We start from the raw sequence: 19,416 nt of genomic DNA on the forward strand, positions 1-19,416 counted from the left end.
CCAAAAATGGAACTCCACAATCTGTGTAGATTTACACAGATTCTACTTATAATCTCTTTGGAATCAATTTTGCATTAAAAAAAAAATTCAATCTGAAATTGACTGGCCAGGGTATAAAGGGTGACAATCTGAATTAGATCAAACAAAACACCTGAGCTGCAAATAGCTATGTGTGTGGCCTACATATATTAATTTTTTTTGAGAAAAACTATTTAAAGAAGGCAAAGATTTTTCCCATATATAAATCATACAGTGACCATATCCCAGATTTTAGGCATCAAAGACTGCATCACTTACAGTAGGGATAAACACATCGCTTTTTGTTACCTGTGCATGAAACTACAAACCAAAAAGGCTGGCATGTGGTTTTAACTGTGAAGAGCATTGAATGTATAGCTTGAAACTGGCTGTTTGAGTGGTGAAAGAAGGCATTCCTGTCTTGTATTCAGTTGTAGATTAATTTACACGTTTTTCATTATATAGGTTTTGAGGGGTCTTATGTTGTTCATAATTTTCTGTCATATAACTAGTTGTTGTCAGAAGCTGACATCCACTCGTGACGGGCATGAACATTATAGTAGTTATGGGCTTTTAATGATTTCTTTGAGGCCAAGGCCAAGACCTATTAACTTCTCCTTAGTGATCTAAATTCTCTTTGCCAGCACAAAAATTATTTTGTTTGACAGAACTTGTTGGATTGATCAATACTCAGAACAATAGGAACGTCCAGTTGCCTCAGTGAACATCTAAGAAGGAGAATTGTAGCTTTATTTTCGCCTCAAACAACTAAGTACAAGTTATTTGGACATACCAATGCCATGGTCTGTGGGAAGACCCAAATTATCACCCTCAGATAAGAGGAAATTGTCCATGATGTTCAGGAATGATCACCACCATGAACCACCAAGGGTCAAATCTGCCATGAATTGGAAACTGCTAGAATACCAGTGCCGCTATCCATTGGTGAATCAAGTTTTACATTGCCATGGGCTAAAAGGGAGCTGACCAGGAAAGAAGCCTGTGCTCCAATATCAGCACCTTCAAGCTCGACTTAAATTTGCAAGTCTACCAAACGTTTTATAGTCAAACAAGATAAAGATTGAGTTATTTTGCCACAATGACAAGAGGTATATTTGGAGTAGTAAAGGTGACGCTTTCAAATCTAAGAACACTGTACCAACTGTCAGGCACAGCGGTGGTAACATCATGGTCTGGGTCTGGTTTGGTACAAGTGGTAGTGGTACATCGAACAAAGTGGATGGAATAATGAAGAAGGGGGACTACCTCCCAATTCTAATTTACCTCAAGTCAAAAGCTAGATGTTTGAAACTTGGACACAGCTGGGTATTCCAACAGGACAATGATCCTAAGCACACATGAAAACTTGTTCTGGAATGGATAAAGCAGGCTAACGTTGAGCTTCTATAACGGCCTCCCCAAACCCTGACCTCAACCCTACTGAAAGTTTGTGGGCTATGCTTCAAAGCCTGGTCTGTACCAGGAAACCAACCAATTTAAATAAATGCTACCAATTCTGCCAAGAAGAGCGGTCAAATATCCAGCCAGAATTATGTCAGAAGCTTGCTGATCGCTACTAAAAGTATATGGTTGAGGTCCAACATGCTAAAAGACACCAAAAATTAGTGGGGGTGTATGTACATATACTTTTGATTCATTGTGGATTAGAGAAAATCCAAAATAAATTTAAACTTGTGCACCCAGTTCTTGTGTGTTTTTTTGTTTTGTTTTTTGAAGCCACTAAAGATTTATGTCGTAGAATCGTCCGATCCTGGGAAAACAAACAAAAAACAGTTAAAAGAAATCATTAAAATCCCCAAATTACCATGAAATTCATACCCATAGTGAGTGGATGTCATCTTCTGACCACAACTGCACACACCTATGCGACAGAAAATCATGACAAACACAAGTCCCAAACACTTGTATAATGAAACAATTAGAGATCTTAATTTTGGCGTCTAAAATAAAAGCTTCATACAGTGTTGAGGCGTAATTCGTCGTAACACTGCTCCCTTGGCATTAAATATTAGTGAAATGAACTAATCTTGATTTTTCACTCCAGGTTCCCAGCAGGTGTTGCTTCTATGTAAGAAGTGATTGCACTCAAACGTGAAATACCAGGCTTCATCCAAGTGATCTCAACTGTGAGCCTCTTTCTTCAAATAAAAACTTAAGGTTATGTATATAACCCCGGTTCTCTGAGTAGCATGAGTGAGTGTCTCACTATGGGGAACGCCTCCTGCGTGACCTCATCAGAAGCTCAAATACCATTACGCCAGCCCTTACAGGCTGGCTAAGTGACGCCCATGTCAGGAGGGGCTAGCACCTCCCTATATAATAGGCTGACATAGCGTCAGATGTCATTCAAAACAAGCCCACCTCTTCCTCGCTACCATAGCAAGGAGGGCGGTCTGGTGAGACACTCACTCATGCTACTCAGAGAACCGGGGTTATATACATAACCTTAAGTTCTCTTTCATAGCATTCGTTTCGTGTCTCACTATGGGAGAAATACTGACTCCCGGATTGCCAGACATGCCTGTTAAGAAGACAACTGTCCCCAACAGCACTTCACAGGGGAGAAGCTCCCACCTGGGAAGAACCTGCACTGAGGACTGAATGCGCTAGGTTAGGTGCTGTTACATCTAACCTATAAAACCTAGCAAATGTGTGAGGTGAGGCCCAGCATGCAGCTGCACACACCTCCTGAATAGAAACTCCCCTAAAAAGAGCCCATGAGGTTGCCAGACCCCTAGTGGAATGCGCACGCAAGCCAGCAGGAGGCTGAAGGCCCCTGCTAGTATAGGCCAGGGCAATCGCTCCTACTATCCAATGGGAGAGGCGCTGTTTAGACACGGGCTTTCCCATGTGCGGTTTAGCCCAGGACACGAACAGTTGGTCACTTTGTCTGACACTCTGGGTTCTGTCCATATAAATGCGCAGAGCACGGACTGGACACAAGGTATGCAGCCGCTGTTGCTCCTCTGAGGAGAAAGGCGGTGGGTAAAAGGCCAGCAGTTCTATAGGGGAACATGTGCCAACAACCTTTGGGATAAAGGCAGGGTTGAGCCGCATACTGACCCTCGTGTTATCCGAGGAGAACTGAATGCATGACTGATGCACTGAGAGAGCGTGGATCTCTCCTACACGCTTAGCCGAAGCTAAAGCAATTAATAGAGCTGTCTTCAAGGACAGAAATTTTAACTCAACCTGTTCCAGGGGTTCAAATGGGCAACAGGAGAGCGCAGCTAATACTGTGGGAAGGTCCCACGATGGAGCCAGTGGCCTAGATGTAGGCAATTTACGCCGTGCACCCTTCATGAAACGGCATATTAAGGGATGCTGACCAACAGTCTTTCCCTCAAAACCAATATGGCAGGCTGAAATTGCTGCCAAATACACCTTGATGGTGGAGAAGGCCTTACCTTCATCAATCAGGGCCTGAAGAAATGACAAAATCACAGCCACAGAGCACTGAAAAGGGATGGCCTGTGATTCTAAGCACCAGCTTTCAAACACACGCCACTTGTGCTCATATAGCGTCCTAGTAGACGATGCTCTAGAACTCTGAATAGTGTCGATAACACTATGAGGGAGCCCCACTGTGTTCAGGTTAAACCACTCACGGGCCAAGCCCGTAGAGCTAGTCTCTCTGGGTGGGGGTGGAATATTTCCCCCTGTGCCTGAGACAGGAGGTCTCTGCGTAGTGGTAATTGCCAAGGTGGGCTGCACAGCAGCTGAAAAATCTCCGCCAGCCAGTGCTTCCCTGGCCAGTGCGGGGCTATCAGGATCATATAGTGACCCCTCTCTCTCACTCTGGCCAGAGTTGGAGAAATGAGGGCCACTGGGGGAAAAGCATAGAGGAGGGTTCTCGGCCACTCGTGAGCTAGAGCATCCACTCCGAGTGGAGCCCTCTGATCGTGCAGCGAGTAGAACAGGGGACACTGAGCATTCTCCCTGGATGCATAAATGTCCACGGTCGCCCGACCGAATCGCAGCCAGATCTGCTCCACCACCTCTGGGTGAAGCTTCCAGTCTCCGTACAGTGGGTTGCCCCTGGAGAGGAGATCTGCTCCAAAGTTCAAGATTCCTGGCACGTGAGTTGCTCTCAGTGACAGCAGGTGGGCACTGCTCCAGACTATCAGTCTGTGTGCCAGTGTGTGTAACTTGGGGGACCCCAGACCCCCCTGTCTGTTGATGTAGGCCACAACAGTGGAATTGTCCGACCTCACTAAAACATGATGACCTCCCAGCCAAGGGAGAAAATGTTGTAGCGACAGGTGAACTGCCAGCAGTTCCAGACAGTTTATGTGGGTGGAGCGCATGTGAGGGCCCCATTCCCCATTCACTGCTCTGCCTTCGTGGGTGGCCCCCCAGCCCGAAAGAGAGGCATCTGTGGAGACCACCTTCCTGGCTGAAACCGCCCCCATGGCAACGCCCTGAGACAAGAAACCTGGCTTCTTCCACTCGCGGAGAGCGAGTGAACAGTCTGCAGAGACTCTCATGCGACGGTGGCCGTCTCGGTGAGGGTCTAGTCCCCGCGAGCCCACCCAGCGCTGAAAGCCTCTCATGTGCAGGCGTCCCAGTGTTATCGCCACTAGAGAAGAAGCCATCAGACCTAGCAGCCTCTGGCACTGTTTGAGGGTCACTGTGTTGCCTCTGCGAAACAGTGCTAGGGATGACCGTATGGTCGCTGTTCTCTCTGGGGACAGAAAAGCTCTCACCCGGAGGGAGTCTAGGCTGAGCCCTATGAAAGTAATGCACTGAGTTGGCTTCAAAGTGCTCTTTTCCATGTTTATCTGGAAACCCAAACTCTCTAGGTGGTGTATGAGAGCATTTGTGTGACAAGCCGCTTCCTGGCGGGTTGGGGCTGCCACCAGCCAGTCGTCGATGTATGTGGCCACCCGAATGCCCTTTTCTCTGAGCGGGGCCACTGCTGCCTCGGTGCATTTCACAAACACTCTTGGGCTCAGTGAGAGACCAAAAGGCAGGACCACAAACTCGTATGCTATCCCCTGGAAAGCAAATCTTAGATACTTTCGGTGTGGGGGATATATGGGGATGTGGAAATAAGCATCCCTCAGGTCGATTGATGTGAACCAGTCGCCCGCTCGTACAAACCGTAGCAGCGAGGCGTGCGTCAACATCCTGAACTTGTATGCCCTTAAATGCCGGTTCAGGGCACGGAGATCCAGAATGGCTCTCATCCCCCTCCCCCCTTTCTTTGGCACAAGGAAATACCTTGAATAAAATCCGCTGTGCATTTCCTCGGGAGGGACAACTCTTATAGCTCCTTTGTCTCTCAAGGTTGAAATTTCCTCCAGGAGAAAACTGGCAGACTCGCCCAGAGCACGAGAGTAAATGATCTCTTTGAAATGTGGTGGAGCGACATTGAATTGCAGCCTGTAGCCCTTTTCCAATGTCCTCAGCACCCATGCTGACTGAGTGCAGGTAGCCCAGCTCTTCATGTGGAGAGACAGAGGGCTCACTGGCCACTCCACCGAAGATGGCGTTTTGGCGCCCCCTTGTGGTTGCAGCGCAAAACATACGCCATTTCGGTGTCCCGTCACCCCCGTCACAGGTGAGCGAGGTGACGGGCTCATCTGCATTATCACAGCCGTGGAAACTTAAGGTTATGTATATAACCCCGGTTCTCTGAGTAGCATGAGTGAGTGTCTCACTATGGGGAACGCCTCCTGCGTGACCTCATCAGAAGCTCAAATACCATTACGCCAGCCCTTACAGGCTGGCTAAGTGACGCCCATGTCAGGAGGGGCTAGCACCTCCCTATATAATAGGCTGACATAGCGTCAGATGTCATTCAAAACAAGCCCACCTCTTCCTCGCTACCATAGCAAGGAGGGCGGTCTGGTGAGACACTCACTCATGCTACTCAGAGAACCGGGGTTATATACATAACCTTAAGTTCTCTTTCATAGCATTCGTTTCGTGTCTCACTATGGGAGAAATACTGACTCCCGGATTGCCAGACATGCCTGTTAAGAAGACAACTGTCCCCAACAGCACTTCACAGGGGAGAAGCTCCCACCTGGGAAGAACCTGCACTGAGGACTGAATGCGCTAGGTTAGGTGCTGTTACATCTAACCTATAAAACCTAGCAAATGTGTGAGGTGAGGCCCAGCATGCAGCTGCACACACCTCCTGAATAGAAACTCCCCTAAAAAGAGCCCATGAGGTTGCCAGACCCCTAGTGGAATGCGCACGCAAGCCAGCAGGAGGCTGAAGGCCCCTGCTAGTATAGGCCAGGGCAATCGCTCCTACTATCCAATGGGAGAGGCGCTGTTTAGACACGGGCTTTCCCATGTGCGGTTTAGCCCAGGACACGAACAGTTGGTCACTTTGTCTGACACTCTGGGTTCTGTCCATATAAATGCGCAGAGCACGGACTGGACACAAGGTATGCAGCCGCTGTTGCTCCTCTGAGGAGAAAGGCGGTGGGTAAAAGGCCAGCAGTTCTATAGGGGAACATGTGCCAACAACCTTTGGGATAAAGGCAGGGTTGAGCCGCATACTGACCCTCGTGTTATCCGAGGAGAACTGAATGCATGACTGATGCACTGAGAGAGCGTGGATCTCTCCTACACGCTTAGCCGAAGCTAAAGCAATTAATAGAGCTGTCTTCAAGGACAGAAATTTTAACTCAACCTGTTCCAGGGGTTCAAATGGGCAACAGGAGAGCGCAGCTAATACTGTGGGAAGGTCCCACGATGGAGCCAGTGGCCTAGATGTAGGCAATTTACGCCGTGCACCCTTCATGAAACGGCATATTAAGGGATGCTGACCAACAGTCTTTCCCTCAAAACCAATATGGCAGGCTGAAATTGCTGCCAAATACACCTTGATGGTGGAGAAGGCCTTACCTTCATCAATCAGGGCCTGAAGAAATGACAAAATCACAGCCACAGAGCACTGAAAAGGGATGGCCTGTGATTCTAAGCACCAGCTTTCAAACACACGCCACTTGTGCTCATATAGCGTCCTAGTAGACGATGCTCTAGAACTCTGAATAGTGTCGATAACACTATGAGGGAGCCCCACTGTGTTCAGGTTAAACCACTCACGGGCCAAGCCCGTAGAGCTAGTCTCTCTGGGTGGGGGTGGAATATTTCCCCCTGTGCCTGAGACAGGAGGTCTCTGCGTAGTGGTAATTGCCAAGGTGGGCTGCACAGCAGCTGAAAAATCTCCGCCAGCCAGTGCTTCCCTGGCCAGTGCGGGGCTATCAGGATCATATAGTGACCCCTCTCTCTCACTCTGGCCAGAGTTGGAGAAATGAGGGCCACTGGGGGAAAAGCATAGAGGAGGGTTCTCGGCCACTCGTGAGCTAGAGCATCCACTCCGAGTGGAGCCCTCTGATCGTGCAGCGAGTAGAACAGGGGACACTGAGCATTCTCCCTGGATGCATAAATGTCCACGGTCGCCCGACCGAATCGCAGCCAGATCTGCTCCACCACCTCTGGGTGAAGCTTCCAGTCTCCGTACAGTGGGTTGCCCCTGGAGAGGAGATCTGCTCCAAAGTTCAAGATTCCTGGCACGTGAGTTGCTCTCAGTGACAGCAGGTGGGCACTGCTCCAGACTATCAGTCTGTGTGCCAGTGTGTGTAACTTGGGGGACCCCAGACCCCCCTGTCTGTTGATGTAGGCCACAACAGTGGAATTGTCCGACCTCACTAAAACATGATGACCTCCCAGCCAAGGGAGAAAATGTTGTAGCGACAGGTGAACTGCCAGCAGTTCCAGACAGTTTATGTGGGTGGAGCGCATGTGAGGGCCCCATTCCCCATTCACTGCTCTGCCTTCGTGGGTGGCCCCCCAGCCCGAAAGAGAGGCATCTGTGGAGACCACCTTCCTGGCTGAAACCGCCCCCATGGCAACGCCCTGAGACAAGAAACCTGGCTTCTTCCACTCGCGGAGAGCGAGTGAACAGTCTGCAGAGACTCTCATGCGACGGTGGCCGTCTCGGTGAGGGTCTAGTCCCCGCGAGCCCACCCAGCGCTGAAAGCCTCTCATGTGCAGGCGTCCCAGTGTTATCGCCACTAGAGAAGAAGCCATCAGACCTAGCAGCCTCTGGCACTGTTTGAGGGTCACTGTGTTGCCTCTGCGAAACAGTGCTAGGGATGACCGTATGGTCGCTGTTCTCTCTGGGGACAGAAAAGCTCTCACCCGGAGGGAGTCTAGGCTGAGCCCTATGAAAGTAATGCACTGAGTTGGCTTCAAAGTGCTCTTTTCCATGTTTATCTGGAAACCCAAACTCTCTAGGTGGTGTATGAGAGCATTTGTGTGACAAGCCGCTTCCTGGCGGGTTGGGGCTGCCACCAGCCAGTCGTCGATGTATGTGGCCACCCGAATGCCCTTTTCTCTGAGCGGGGCCACTGCTGCCTCGGTGCATTTCACAAACACTCTTGGGCTCAGTGAGAGACCAAAAGGCAGGACCACAAACTCGTATGCTATCCCCTGGAAAGCAAATCTTAGATACTTTCGGTGTGGGGGATATATGGGGATGTGGAAATAAGCATCCCTCAGGTCGATTGATGTGAACCAGTCGCCCGCTCGTACAAACCGTAGCAGCGAGGCGTGCGTCAACATCCTGAACTTGTATGCCCTTAAATGCCGGTTCAGGGCACGGAGATCCAGAATGGCTCTCATCCCCCTCCCCCCTTTCTTTGGCACAAGGAAATACCTTGAATAAAATCCGCTGTGCATTTCCTCGGGAGGGACAACTCTTATAGCTCCTTTGTCTCTCAAGGTTGAAATTTCCTCCAGGAGAAAACTGGCAGACTCGCCCAGAGCACGAGAGTAAATGATCTCTTTGAAATGTGGTGGAGCGACATTGAATTGCAGCCTGTAGCCCTTTTCCAATGTCCTCAGCACCCATGCTGACTGAGTGCAGGTAGCCCAGCTCTTCATGTGGAGAGACAGAGGGCTCACTGGCCACTCCACCGAAGATGGCGTTTTGGCGCCCCCTTGTGGTTGCAGCGCAAAACATACGCCATTTCGGTGTCCCGTCACCCCCGTCACAGGTGAGCGAGGTGACGGGCTCATCTGCATTATCACAGCCGTGGAAACGCGAGTCTCCACGGGCTGCGTTATGGCAGACATTGCCCTGTTCTTCAGCATGTGTGATTTTTTCATGTGTTTTACAACACTCGACAGCGCCCTCGGCAAACTGCCTGGATGCGCGTGTCGGGACTTTTTTAATACAGAATGCACGAAGGAAGTGCTTGTGAAACAACACTGTGAACTTTGGCTCTCTTTCCCTCTGGCGGGTCCGGTGACAGGAACGCCGGCCCGAGTCAGGCACTCTGTGTGGAACATGTCCCGTTGAACTTGCTCTGTAACGGAGCTGGTTGGCGGCAGAGCGGCCCATGAAGGGGGGAAACTGGGTTCGCTCCCGCCCAGAGGAGAAACTGTCAGGCCGGCCGTTTCTTCCTCCTCACGATCGCGGTAGCGGGGGGAGGAGGTGGGGCCGCTTGAGGTCTGGCCTGGGGAGACTGTTTCCGGGTCCATGGATTCTTAGGGCCCCGGCAGCCTGGGGGGCTGCCTGCGTCTTAGGCACTTTGGGAATCCTGAAAGCGGGGACCGGGCGAGACGCTGCCTGCGCGAATGACTGGCGCGGTGCCGCTGGAGTGGCGTGCTGGGTCCTCCTCGGCAGGCAGAGTTTCAGAGCCTCATCATCTCTCTTTTTCTCCTCACATCTCTTCTGCATGGATGTAACAGCCGCACCGAAGAGACCTTGAGGGACGACAGGGGTGTCCAGGAGGTCCTCTTTCTCCTTAGTCGTCAGGTTGGTGAGCCCGAGCCAGCGTGCTCGCTCCTGAAGAACCATGAGGCCCATGGCTCTCCCAGTAGCCTGTATGGCTACCTTGTGGAGGCGGAGGACGTGGTCAGTTATAACGCAGATTTCTTCCCACACCGTGGTATCTGGTTTAGCTGTCATGTCCTCTTCTAGCTCAGCTTGGTAAGCCATTAGCATAGAGGAGGCGTTGTGGGCTCTCACTGACAGAGCCGCTGCCTTGTAGCACTTATCTGTAAGGCTAGACTGGAAGCGGTCTGCTTTGGAGGGGAGAGATGGGGCCGATGAGGACAGAGACGTCTTCGGGTGAAGATGGCTCGCTACCAACGGCTCCACTTGTGGCATCTGGCGGAGGCCAATAGACTCCATCCCTCACAATCCAGCAGGGAACTCCCCACGATGGGGTGTTTCTCGCTGTAAGGTTTTGCTTTCCACGTCATCGCTATCTCATCGAGTAGCTCCGGGAAAACAGGCAACACATGCTTCCCCGTCTTTTTCGCCTTCGGCAATTTCTTTCCGTCAAAACGAGACTTCACAACCTCTGTTTGTACGGCGGGCCACGGGATGTTGAGCCTGGCAGCTGCGCGCTTGCACATGTCCTGCATGTCGAGATCCAGGGGAGACGGCGGTGTCGGTTTTTCAACCTCGCCGGTAGCCGAGGGCTTTGCAGCCCAGCCGCTGCTGGCCAAGGAGGTGGAATCTTCCTCCTCGTCGTCAGACAGCAGGAGCTCCGAGTCAGCCGACTCATCCCCGTCCTCGTTGGCATCTCCCCCCCAGATGACACCAGCATCGGGGAACAACTCACGATCTCCGTGTGCCTCCAGCGACGGGAAAGCGGTCGCGATGGGCTGAGGGTCTGCCTCTGCCCAGCTCGGCCCTGGCGTTGCGGCCAAATCATCGGGCATCTCAGTTTCTCCTTGCGCCGCAGCAGCTTCACACAGCAAAGGGTCGCCACCCGACAGGTTAGCCTGGCGAGCTAGCCTGCGGCGGAGTAGCTTGCGTGGGAAAGCCGCGCAGTGGATACAGTCTTGTGCGGGTGTCAAGGCGGCCTGAGCGTGAGATAAACCCAGGCATGCCGCACACACGGGGTGTGTATCCCAGGCAGAAATCTTCTTGCCGCAAGGACAGAGTTTTGCAACTTCGTTGGCAGTCGTAGCCATGGTTAGCTAGAAGGTTGCGCACGTTAGCGAGACCGACACCGAGTGCGGAGAATATTGCTATTCCTCGCTAACGTGGGGTGAAAAGTGTTGCTACTTTTCTACAGGTATTGCTACCTAATGTGTAAAACCGCTAGCGTCGAAGGGTATTGCTACCTGATGGTGAAGCTAGGGGCACCTTTATTAGCAAAGTGTTGCTACTTCGCTTTCGGAAAATATTGCTACTTCCCTGGGTGAAAGTATTGCTACTTGGCACCAGCACTAGCTACAGAACAGTATTGCTACTGCTTGTGTGCTAGTGGACAACTGAAAAGCTGGGAACAAAGCGCCCGGCGACCGAGTTGTTCACTCGAATCTGTGGACAGTTTAGCTTTAGCACCCAATCGCACAGTTGTCTACAGGCTTCTGTGAGAAGCGAGAAGAGGTTTTTGAATGACATCTGACGCTATGTCAGCCTATTATATAGGGAGGTGCTAGCCCCTCCTGACATGGGCGTCACTTAGCCAGCCTGTAAGGGCTGGCGTAATGGTATTTGAGCTTCTGATGAGGTCACGCAGGAGGCGTTCCCCATAGTGAGACACGAAACGAATGCTATGAAAGAGAACTAAAATGTGTACACTGCTATTAATACAGTCAAGTCATAACTCAGAATTTGTTTTCAATACATTTTATTCCTTTATCAAGATAACCCCTCAGGACAGGTTCAGAAATCCACATGCGGCTTAAAGGCAACCACTGCATTCCCAACAGGTTAATCTTTTGGAACAGGCCGGTGTTAACTGGGAAACTTAAACGAAAACGTATTTGATTGCTCTCCGTAGCTTTGCAAATTTATCTTATGGCATGTAAATAAAAGGCATATCAACCAGGCTCATATGGCACAGTCAATAGTAGGGTAAAGGGAGGGGGCGGGGTTAAAAGCTAAACAAAACATAGTTATGTTTCATTCTCGGTCCATGCTTTTACAACAAGTCATTCATGTGAACATTTTTCAAGCAGGCCACGCAAACACAGGGAAACAATTCCACTTAAACAGCAAATGAGGCAGGATCATACAAGACAGCGATTCAAACTCACTGAACCGACATATTGCCTGATTAAGTCTTTTCCGTCTCACTTAGAAAGTCATGTCATTCAAAGCTAAAACACAAGGCGTGTTTATTTCTTAGACCTATAGATACAAACAGTTCATGATCCGATTACAAAGCTGTTCTGAACTCTGACACTTAATGCTACATCAGGTTACTTTGCTGGCAGTTTTGCACAATACTGAACCGTGACTCTACTTACATTATTACACAACGATGTCTCCTGTTTTCCTCGAATGCTTTTACACGCTCACCCTTATTCTTATTCATAAGGGGACTTTAAAAACCTCCATATTCTACCTTACGTTCCATCTATAGGTGTCCGCTGATGAACGAAATGGAGAAAACACTGAGTTTGAGTCGATTTGTGACCCCAGTCTTAATCTGAAAGACAAAGATAAGATTTTGTTTCCTTTTTGCATCCCTCACTTAGGGGAAAACAAGAGACATTACAGGGAAATTCACATATAGTGTCTGCAAAAATCCCCCCACAGAGGGGCAGGAGTCGGTGGCAAAGAAAAGGAGCTGAGCGAGCAGTTATAAATAAAAGGAGACAAAAAAACCCAAGAAGAGACGAGTTGGAATACACAGTATTTAGAAAAAGCATGAAAAGATAAAATGGGAGAAACATTAAAACACTGCAGTGATTATTCCTGAAATTTTAAAATTACACTCTGTACAAAAAACGCTCCGTATCAATAGGCACTTCTTAAATAAAGGTCTTTTTTTTTTTCTTCATAGTTTATTTTCTAAATTGGTTTTCTTTTCATTCACAATAGCACAGCAGGGCAAAGATTCAGAAATGATGGTGTGCTGGATGAGAAGCGAAGCTGCATTCTGGTCCTTGAAGTCCAGCTGGGAGGTCAGTCGTGTGTGGGAGCTGAAGATGCGTGTCGTAGATCAAGGAGCTGGAGGATCTGCTGGGCCGGACGTGAGGAGGGGACAGAGTGAGAGGAGAGTTCTCTGAGGTGGGGAGGGTGGGGAGGCGATGGAAAGGGCTGAGAGGAATGTTTTATGAGGACTTCTCTTTTCTGGCTCTTGGTGAATCAGCTTGGTGAGAGTTAACGCCATTTACTCCATTGGCTAAAAAAAAGGAGAGATCAAAAACGTGAATGAGCAGACAAGCCTTTAAGTTATGTATTGTTGTTTCATTTGAAAAACTAAAATGTGACACTTAATCATGTATTTTAAAGAACAAACATCGTGTCTTTATATTGTAGCGGTCAACATATTTGTGTGCCAAGTGCATGGTCACTGGTTTGATTGCAGGAAGATACACAAATGCCCTTTGGGGTAGCAACAAGAAGGGTATCTGGCCAAATCAAACATGCTAAGCCATCCACTGTGGTGATCTCTTGTGGCAAGGAAGCAGCCAAAAGTAGCTATTGTAAAGACCCAACATATCCACCAAGTGTTTAAGTTCCTAAAGCAAAAGCAGGAATTATATGGCTGAGCTGCAGTGTATCAACGACGGTCTCAAAAGCACAGATTCAGACTTTTCACAGCACGAGCTAAAAGGCTGCAGATTAATAACGAGTTTTATGCAACATTGGAAAGATGTTATTAACTGGATGGTATTCAAGGTTTTTAATGGTGTAGAAAGAATTACATGAAATGGGTTTTGACACAGCGGCTGTGGAGGTAGAGTGGATCGTCTATCTTCAAATGTAATTCATGTAACTGAAATAAAAGTAGTTGGAGTCACGGCTTCTCTGGTCAATACGGGGAAGAATCCTGGGGCAAAACACTGAACCCCAAAACTGCTCAAAAAAGCACTGTGTGAATGACACCTGTATTCAAGTAGTGCTTCTCTACTCTGAGCACTCAGGGAAGTTTTTCACTACAATTCCTTTTACCGTACATAAACTTTTAGATGGCTTTATAAGTTGCTTTTATTCTTTTGGACCACGCATTGCTATTTTACTACAGAACAGTAGCTAATTCATGCTTGTGCTCTTACCTTTGTCTTTCTTTGATTTGCTCTTGGAAGGAGCTTGTTTCTTTTTCAAGGTCTGAGCTTGGCCATGCTCTCTCCACCGGCGCAGCTGAAAGTTGATAAATTTCCACATCATAAAGGCCTGTGTGAGGCAGATGGCGGCCAGGACAGTTACCCTAGTAGAGAGAGAGATAAAAGCATCGCACTTTGTGTTACACATAAGACACTGGTAAAAACAAAGTAGGAAGTGTTTAATCTGCTTAGCACAAGACGCATTGTGGTTGCGCGTCACGCTCATTTATCGACGCCGGAGTGCACTTCCTTTTGTATGATGATGTTCTTGCTGTTGGTTTATTTTAGCTCTATACAATATGCTCTTAAAGGTCTACAAAGAAGGCCTCACATCTCGACTGTGAGCAGTCAATGAGCGGTTGTTACAAACTTACATATGCCGCACATGAATTTAAAAAATATCAAGAAATTTAGCTTCAATCTCCATGAATTACACATTTTAAAAAACATTGTCCGAGCAAAAGAAATTAATTTCAGCTATGTTTGCAAGTTCAGATATTTTAGTTTCTACTCTCAGAAACGCTTACCGAACAAAAAGGACGTTGAAGTTTCCTGCGGCCCAATCGAAACCTTGGTTCTCAGCTGTGGCGAGGCCAAAGCCCACGGTGAGGACAGACAGGGACAGGGTGAGCAGCCGTCCAAGGACAAACAAGACCGCCCAAATGGTGAAACTGCGAGACAAGAGGACAAGTTTTAAGACTTTGCTCTCTTTCGCTTTCAATCTAAAACCTCCTAATAGTGAACTCACCCCAGTTGCCTGTTCTCATTGCTGAAGTAGATCAGACGGGAAATGTGGAACAGAAGCTCGACAAAGTAGTGACACACGAGGAGGACCAGACCCAGGCGGTTCAGGCTGTAACACACAAGGAAACATCTTTAGAGAGGTTTTCATTACAAATGACAGGAAAAAAAAATACAAGGAGACACCACAAACTTTCTCCTAAAGGGCAGTGTACAAACACAAGCCACACCAACTCACACACTTAATTAAAGGCTTTCTACAGTGGGCGCTTCTTACTTTAGAATGTAGGCGCCAGCGATGTGGACCAGGTACAGGGAGATGTACACAAGCTGGCGTGGAATATCCTCCTAAACAGTAAACACAAAGGGTGGGAGGCCAAACATGGTCAAAATATTTACAGCAGTGTGGCTCTGCACATGGTGATTTAAGCGAGAGGATGATGAGACTTTGAAACAATGCGGCTCGGCCGTGAAAGTCAAACAGGAAACTGCGTCACATCGTCCCATCCCAAAGCGACTGGCTCCGCACGTCCTCTTACCTTCTTTGTCTTTTGGAAATACAGCTCGGGTAGAGCATGCAGCCAGTAGCCAAGCTGACAGATGTAGTAGAATTTCATCTGGAATCTGAAAGAAAGCGAGACGTTACAAAAAGCTTAGAAAAGTCCCAAATGATTGATGATTTTCCACAATCAGCATCACAACTTACGGCATCAGTGTATGTGGATAACCCTCCCACAGGCTGACTGGATTGGACAGGAAGTTTTCCTAAGAACAAGCAAGCTTTTAAGTACGTTTTATGGGGTCAAGCATAAGCAAACAAAACCAAAGGCAGCTGGCTATTGTACGTACAGAGAGCAGGATGCTTGTGCCCCAACCAAAGGAGAAGAGGTAGAAGGCGCTGAGCTGGCCGGACTCATTGAACTTGCTGTGTTTGGTTTTGGAGAAGTGCTTCTTCCTGTTGATTTTCTGCAAAGATGACCAGCAGTGAACAATACAGAATCGTTTCTAACAGAGATGAACTTAACTCCGTGTCTTTGTCCCACTTACGTCCAGCACATACTCCTGGATAATGGCATGCATTATGATAGCCACCAGCATGTAGAAGAAGATAGTTGCCAAGTCCTTGATCCCGTGGTGGAAGTGGTTCACGGCAGTCTCCTCTGGTACTTCTGCAGCACACAAAAGTCATGCAGAGTGAAAAATCAACGCCCATCTGTGATTCATTCACATCCAAAATGTCAGGTGCGCTTTCCTGGAGTGAGCCGTTTGGATTAGTGAGCCCCGGCTGTGCAGAATCACACCGCTTGGAAAACGCAAGAGACCGTGTTTGCACCAATATACACATAGAACCTCTTCTAGCTTTCTAAAGTTACATTTATTCCATGCACCCTTGAGCTCAGTGTCCGTAAAAACAGAGATAGCCGATACGTGAACACAGTTCCCAACAAGTATCCTTAGATGGACTGAGTGGTTTTGGTCATCATTTACAGAAGCTCGCAAAGAAATCAATCCAATTGGTCGCTTGAAAAATAAAAATACAGCAGCCATCATTGAAATTGTTTCAGAACACTCACTGCAGAGAGATTAGGACGCTGGATGCTATGTGGCTCATGAGATTCGAGCTGTAAATAAGTTACAGAATACGGCAAGTAGTCAGGTCCAACAGATAAGAGCTGAATCACCGAGCTGGGAGCCTGCACCCCACACACAGCATGAACAGGTCCTGCAGTCTCAGTATCTGAAGTCAGCTGGCAGAGATTCTGTTAACCTTGAAAGGAGCAGGACTCGGATTGTGAGGCCTATATTACACCTTAGCCCAAATTCGCCCGGCGCAACCTTGCCACAAGAGAACTTTATAAATCAGGCAGACTAAATTTAGCTCGGAAGCAGGGGGGGAAAAAAAAAAAAAAAGAGCCCTGAAATGGGTTTGTGTAGGGCTGCATAAGTGCCACTTTAGAATCCAAATGAGAGGATTGCAGCAAGTAAAAGAAAGTACTGCACTGAAACATCTGTTCTCGCCACACACCACTGGTTAACTTACCATTTGTTGATATGGTGACGTTGTACTGGACAGTTATGAAGAAGACTGCAAACTTAGAGGTGACCTGCAGACAAAAGACAGCAATTGTACAAAATGCAAATTAAATATTGAAATAATACATTTAGGATGTGTATGAATATAGTGGTAATATAACACACCTGAGTTAATGCTGTTATGTTTAACACAAACTTAAAGATATTCAGTATTTTTACCTGTTTCTCTGTTATGCTTTTCCCTATTCGGTCCAGGAAAGCAAACATATTGTCACTATAAACACAACTTTTCTGCACAACAGACACAATGGAAAAAAACATTTACCACTTATATTAATAAAAGTCTTTTTATTAAGCTATGCACCATATAGACACAAGATTCTGGGTCATATATTTTAATCAATGAATGCTGTGGGGTTGTTTTTGGGGCCCCTGGGCCCTTTAGCCCCAGTGAATGTTAAATCTTACTGAGCCATTTTGGACAATTCGAGGTTTTTCCAGGTTTGTGGGAACAGTTTGGGGAAGGGCTTTTTCTGTGTCCCTGTGTATAAAGCAAGGAAAACGGGTGGATGCGTTTGGTTAGGAAGAACTTGACTGTGCCACCTTGATCTAAAAAAAACCCCAAAAAACAAACAAAAAAAACTCTTTGAAAGAAAGACTTTAATCGAGGGCCTCTCGTTCAGTACAACGCTCTTCTGGATAAAAGGGCAAAAATTTCCACAGACACACTCCAAACTCTTGTGGAAATCCTTCCTAGAAGAGTGAACTCTGTCGTAGCTGCAAAGGAAGGGGGGTGGGAACCAACTCCATATTATGTAATACCTATGTACTTAGAATGGGATGTCATAAAAGCTCCTGCAGGTGCAGTGTGTAGGTGGCCAGACACTCGTGTCCATATGAGTAAAAAGGCTTTTACTAATACAAGAAGTCAGAGTTTTTCCTTTGTGTCCCACTAATTTTGTGCAGTTATAGTTATATTTATAGTGGAGATATTTTTTTTCCTGGCCTAAAGAGGGAAAACTATAACAGAAAGCAAAACAACAGGTACAAATACTTGACATTTCTATGCCTTCCAATTTTTTTACTTTCATTTTGCTTATGTATTTTTTGTATACAACATTTTTAGTCTGATAATTTAAGAACACGAGATAATGCATGACACTAAATGTGAATTATGTAGAGCAACAAACTCCTTACGCTCACTGAAAGTAAACAGAACTTAATCAAGGCAGGCAGCTAATGAGATATCAGTTGGAAGTTGCATATTAGTCCTTCACAGCAAGAGAGCCCGGCTTGCAAGAAATAAATATCTCAAAGCAAAGAAAAAAAGAGCCAAAGCTAAAGTCTAAAGCAGCACAGATATAACTAACAATTCCTGCAAATATCACGCTTTTCAACATCCACGCTGCCAACAGCACGTAGTTCCCAGGGGGTTTACTTTGGAAAGCACAAACAGGAAGCAGTTTTAATTATGGCCGGCTGGACACCAGCAACGGCGGTGCTTTTTTTTCCGCTTAGGATGAAACGCGCTTTGACATTAACGCACATTTGCTTCAAAGCAGAGCAGATTGCACCGCGTAAAGAGACGGCCGTGCTGTGTGACACGATCCCGTGTGTCAGCTCACGTCTGAAGCGCTCTTCCAGCTCGGGTGACAACTTTGAGTGACGAAGAAAGCGGGTTTCGGCGATGACAGCGCTCTGTGAACCGCTGCGTGATTGCCACGTAACACATACAAACTAACCCAAGTCTGGAGTGTTGCAAAACACCGTAGCCACTGAGCTCGATAAAGTGCTGCAATGCAAACTTGCCGCTCGATGGGAAATTTCTGCAAAACATATCGCCAAAAAATACTTTTGTTCTTGGTTTTCTTTTTGCGTGCATGATCGAACCGCGGGCCTTAGTGTCGATGATTTTTTTTCTTAAATAGCCTATCGGATTTTAGGTGGGAAAGCAGCCAGATGTGAGTGAAATAGTTCCCACAACGCTTTAAAAAAATCATATTTAGTCTCTGTAAATAACATAACCCGAGAGCAGTGGAGTGAGGTTAGAACGCTCTGGAATGAAACGCAAACGCGAGGCCATCGTGATGGAGAAAAGTTTCGATTACGAGAGGAAGTAGTGTGAAGAATAGATCAGACAGCCATGTCAGTTCTCATGAGAACCGATTGGGAGTATTCGGCATTCCTTCTAGCGATAATCCCCCTCACTTTTCCTGCCGAGCATCCCTCGAGTGATCCACAGTTTAAAAGAAGCCATTCAACATGTGGACTCACCTCAAACATCAAGCCGAGGAGAAACACCATAGCAACACAGGAAACAATATCTGCATGGTTCTGGATGACAAACTCATGGCTCAGCACCGGCGGATTCTTGTTAGTCTTTTTTCGGATCCCCATGTCGACGCGATTCGTCCAACTTTTGCTTCAGCAACGCAGATGTAGCCGCTTTTTCTCCCTCCTCCTGCCAGATAGTAAGATATCCTTCTGCTCAAAGCTCCCTCCTGTTTCCTACATGCAGCGGGCCAGGCAGCAATTGAATGGCGTGTCACTCTTCCA

The 19,416-nt window shown here is 47.6% G+C and overlaps 2 protein-coding genes across 2 annotated transcripts; both read right to left on the minus strand.

The window, feature by feature from the left end:
• Positions 1-1,766: 1,766 nt before the first annotated feature.
• Positions 1,767-9,572, minus strand: LOC112847795 (uncharacterized). The gene is made up of 4 exons (XM_025910206.1): positions 9,082-9,572; positions 3,648-5,624; positions 3,369-3,462; positions 1,767-1,789 (listed from the first exon to the last, which is right to left on the minus strand). Exons 1-4 carry the CDS (start codon positions 9,544-9,546, stop codon positions 1,767-1,769), a joined length of 2,559 nt encoding a protein of 852 aa, XP_025765991.1. The 5' UTR covers positions 9,547-9,572.
• A 2,068-nt stretch (positions 9,573-11,640) lies between these two features.
• Positions 11,641-19,413, minus strand: tram1 (translocation associated membrane protein 1). The gene is made up of 11 exons (XM_003443458.5): positions 19,135-19,413; positions 16,868-16,931; positions 15,874-15,995; positions 15,676-15,792; positions 15,533-15,591; positions 15,366-15,450; positions 15,104-15,174; positions 14,834-14,938; positions 14,613-14,756; positions 14,038-14,189; positions 11,641-13,160 (listed from the first exon to the last, which is right to left on the minus strand). Exons 1-11 carry the CDS (start codon positions 19,255-19,257, stop codon positions 13,090-13,092), a joined length of 1,113 nt encoding a protein of 370 aa, XP_003443506.1. The 5' UTR covers positions 19,258-19,413; the 3' UTR covers positions 11,641-13,089.
• Positions 19,414-19,416: the final 3 nt, after the last annotated feature.

Source organism: Oreochromis niloticus, linkage group LG9 (assembly GCF_001858045.2).
Source record: "Oreochromis niloticus isolate F11D_XX linkage group LG9, O_niloticus_UMD_NMBU, whole genome shotgun sequence".
NCBI classification, from domain to species: domain Eukaryota; kingdom Metazoa; phylum Chordata; class Actinopteri; order Cichliformes; family Cichlidae; genus Oreochromis; species Oreochromis niloticus.

Coding starts and splice junctions, on each gene's coding strand:
- tram1 (XM_003443458.5), bottom strand. CDS start 19,257: ATGGGGATCCGAAAAAAGACTAACAAGAATCCGCCGGTGCTGAGCCAT. Junction 16,932..19,134: donor TCCTCGGCTTGATGTTTGAG/GTGAGTCCACAT, acceptor TTTTGTCTGCAG/GTCACCTCTAAGTTTGCAGT. Junction 14,757..14,833: donor AATGAGAACAGGCAACTGGG/GTGAGTTCACTA, acceptor CTTGTCTCGCAG/TTTCACCATTTGGGCGGTCT.
- LOC112847795 (XM_025910206.1), bottom strand. CDS start 9,546: ATGGACCCGGAAACAGTCTCCCCAGGCCAGACCTCAAGCGGCCCCACC. Junction 5,625..9,081: donor CCACGGCTGTGATAATGCAG/ATGAGCCCGTCA, acceptor GTGATAATGCAG/ATGAGCCCGTCACCTCGCTC. Junction 1,790..3,368: donor TTTTGAGGGAAAGACTGTTG/GTCAGCATCCCT, acceptor TTGTTTTCCCAG/GATCGGACGATTCTACGACA.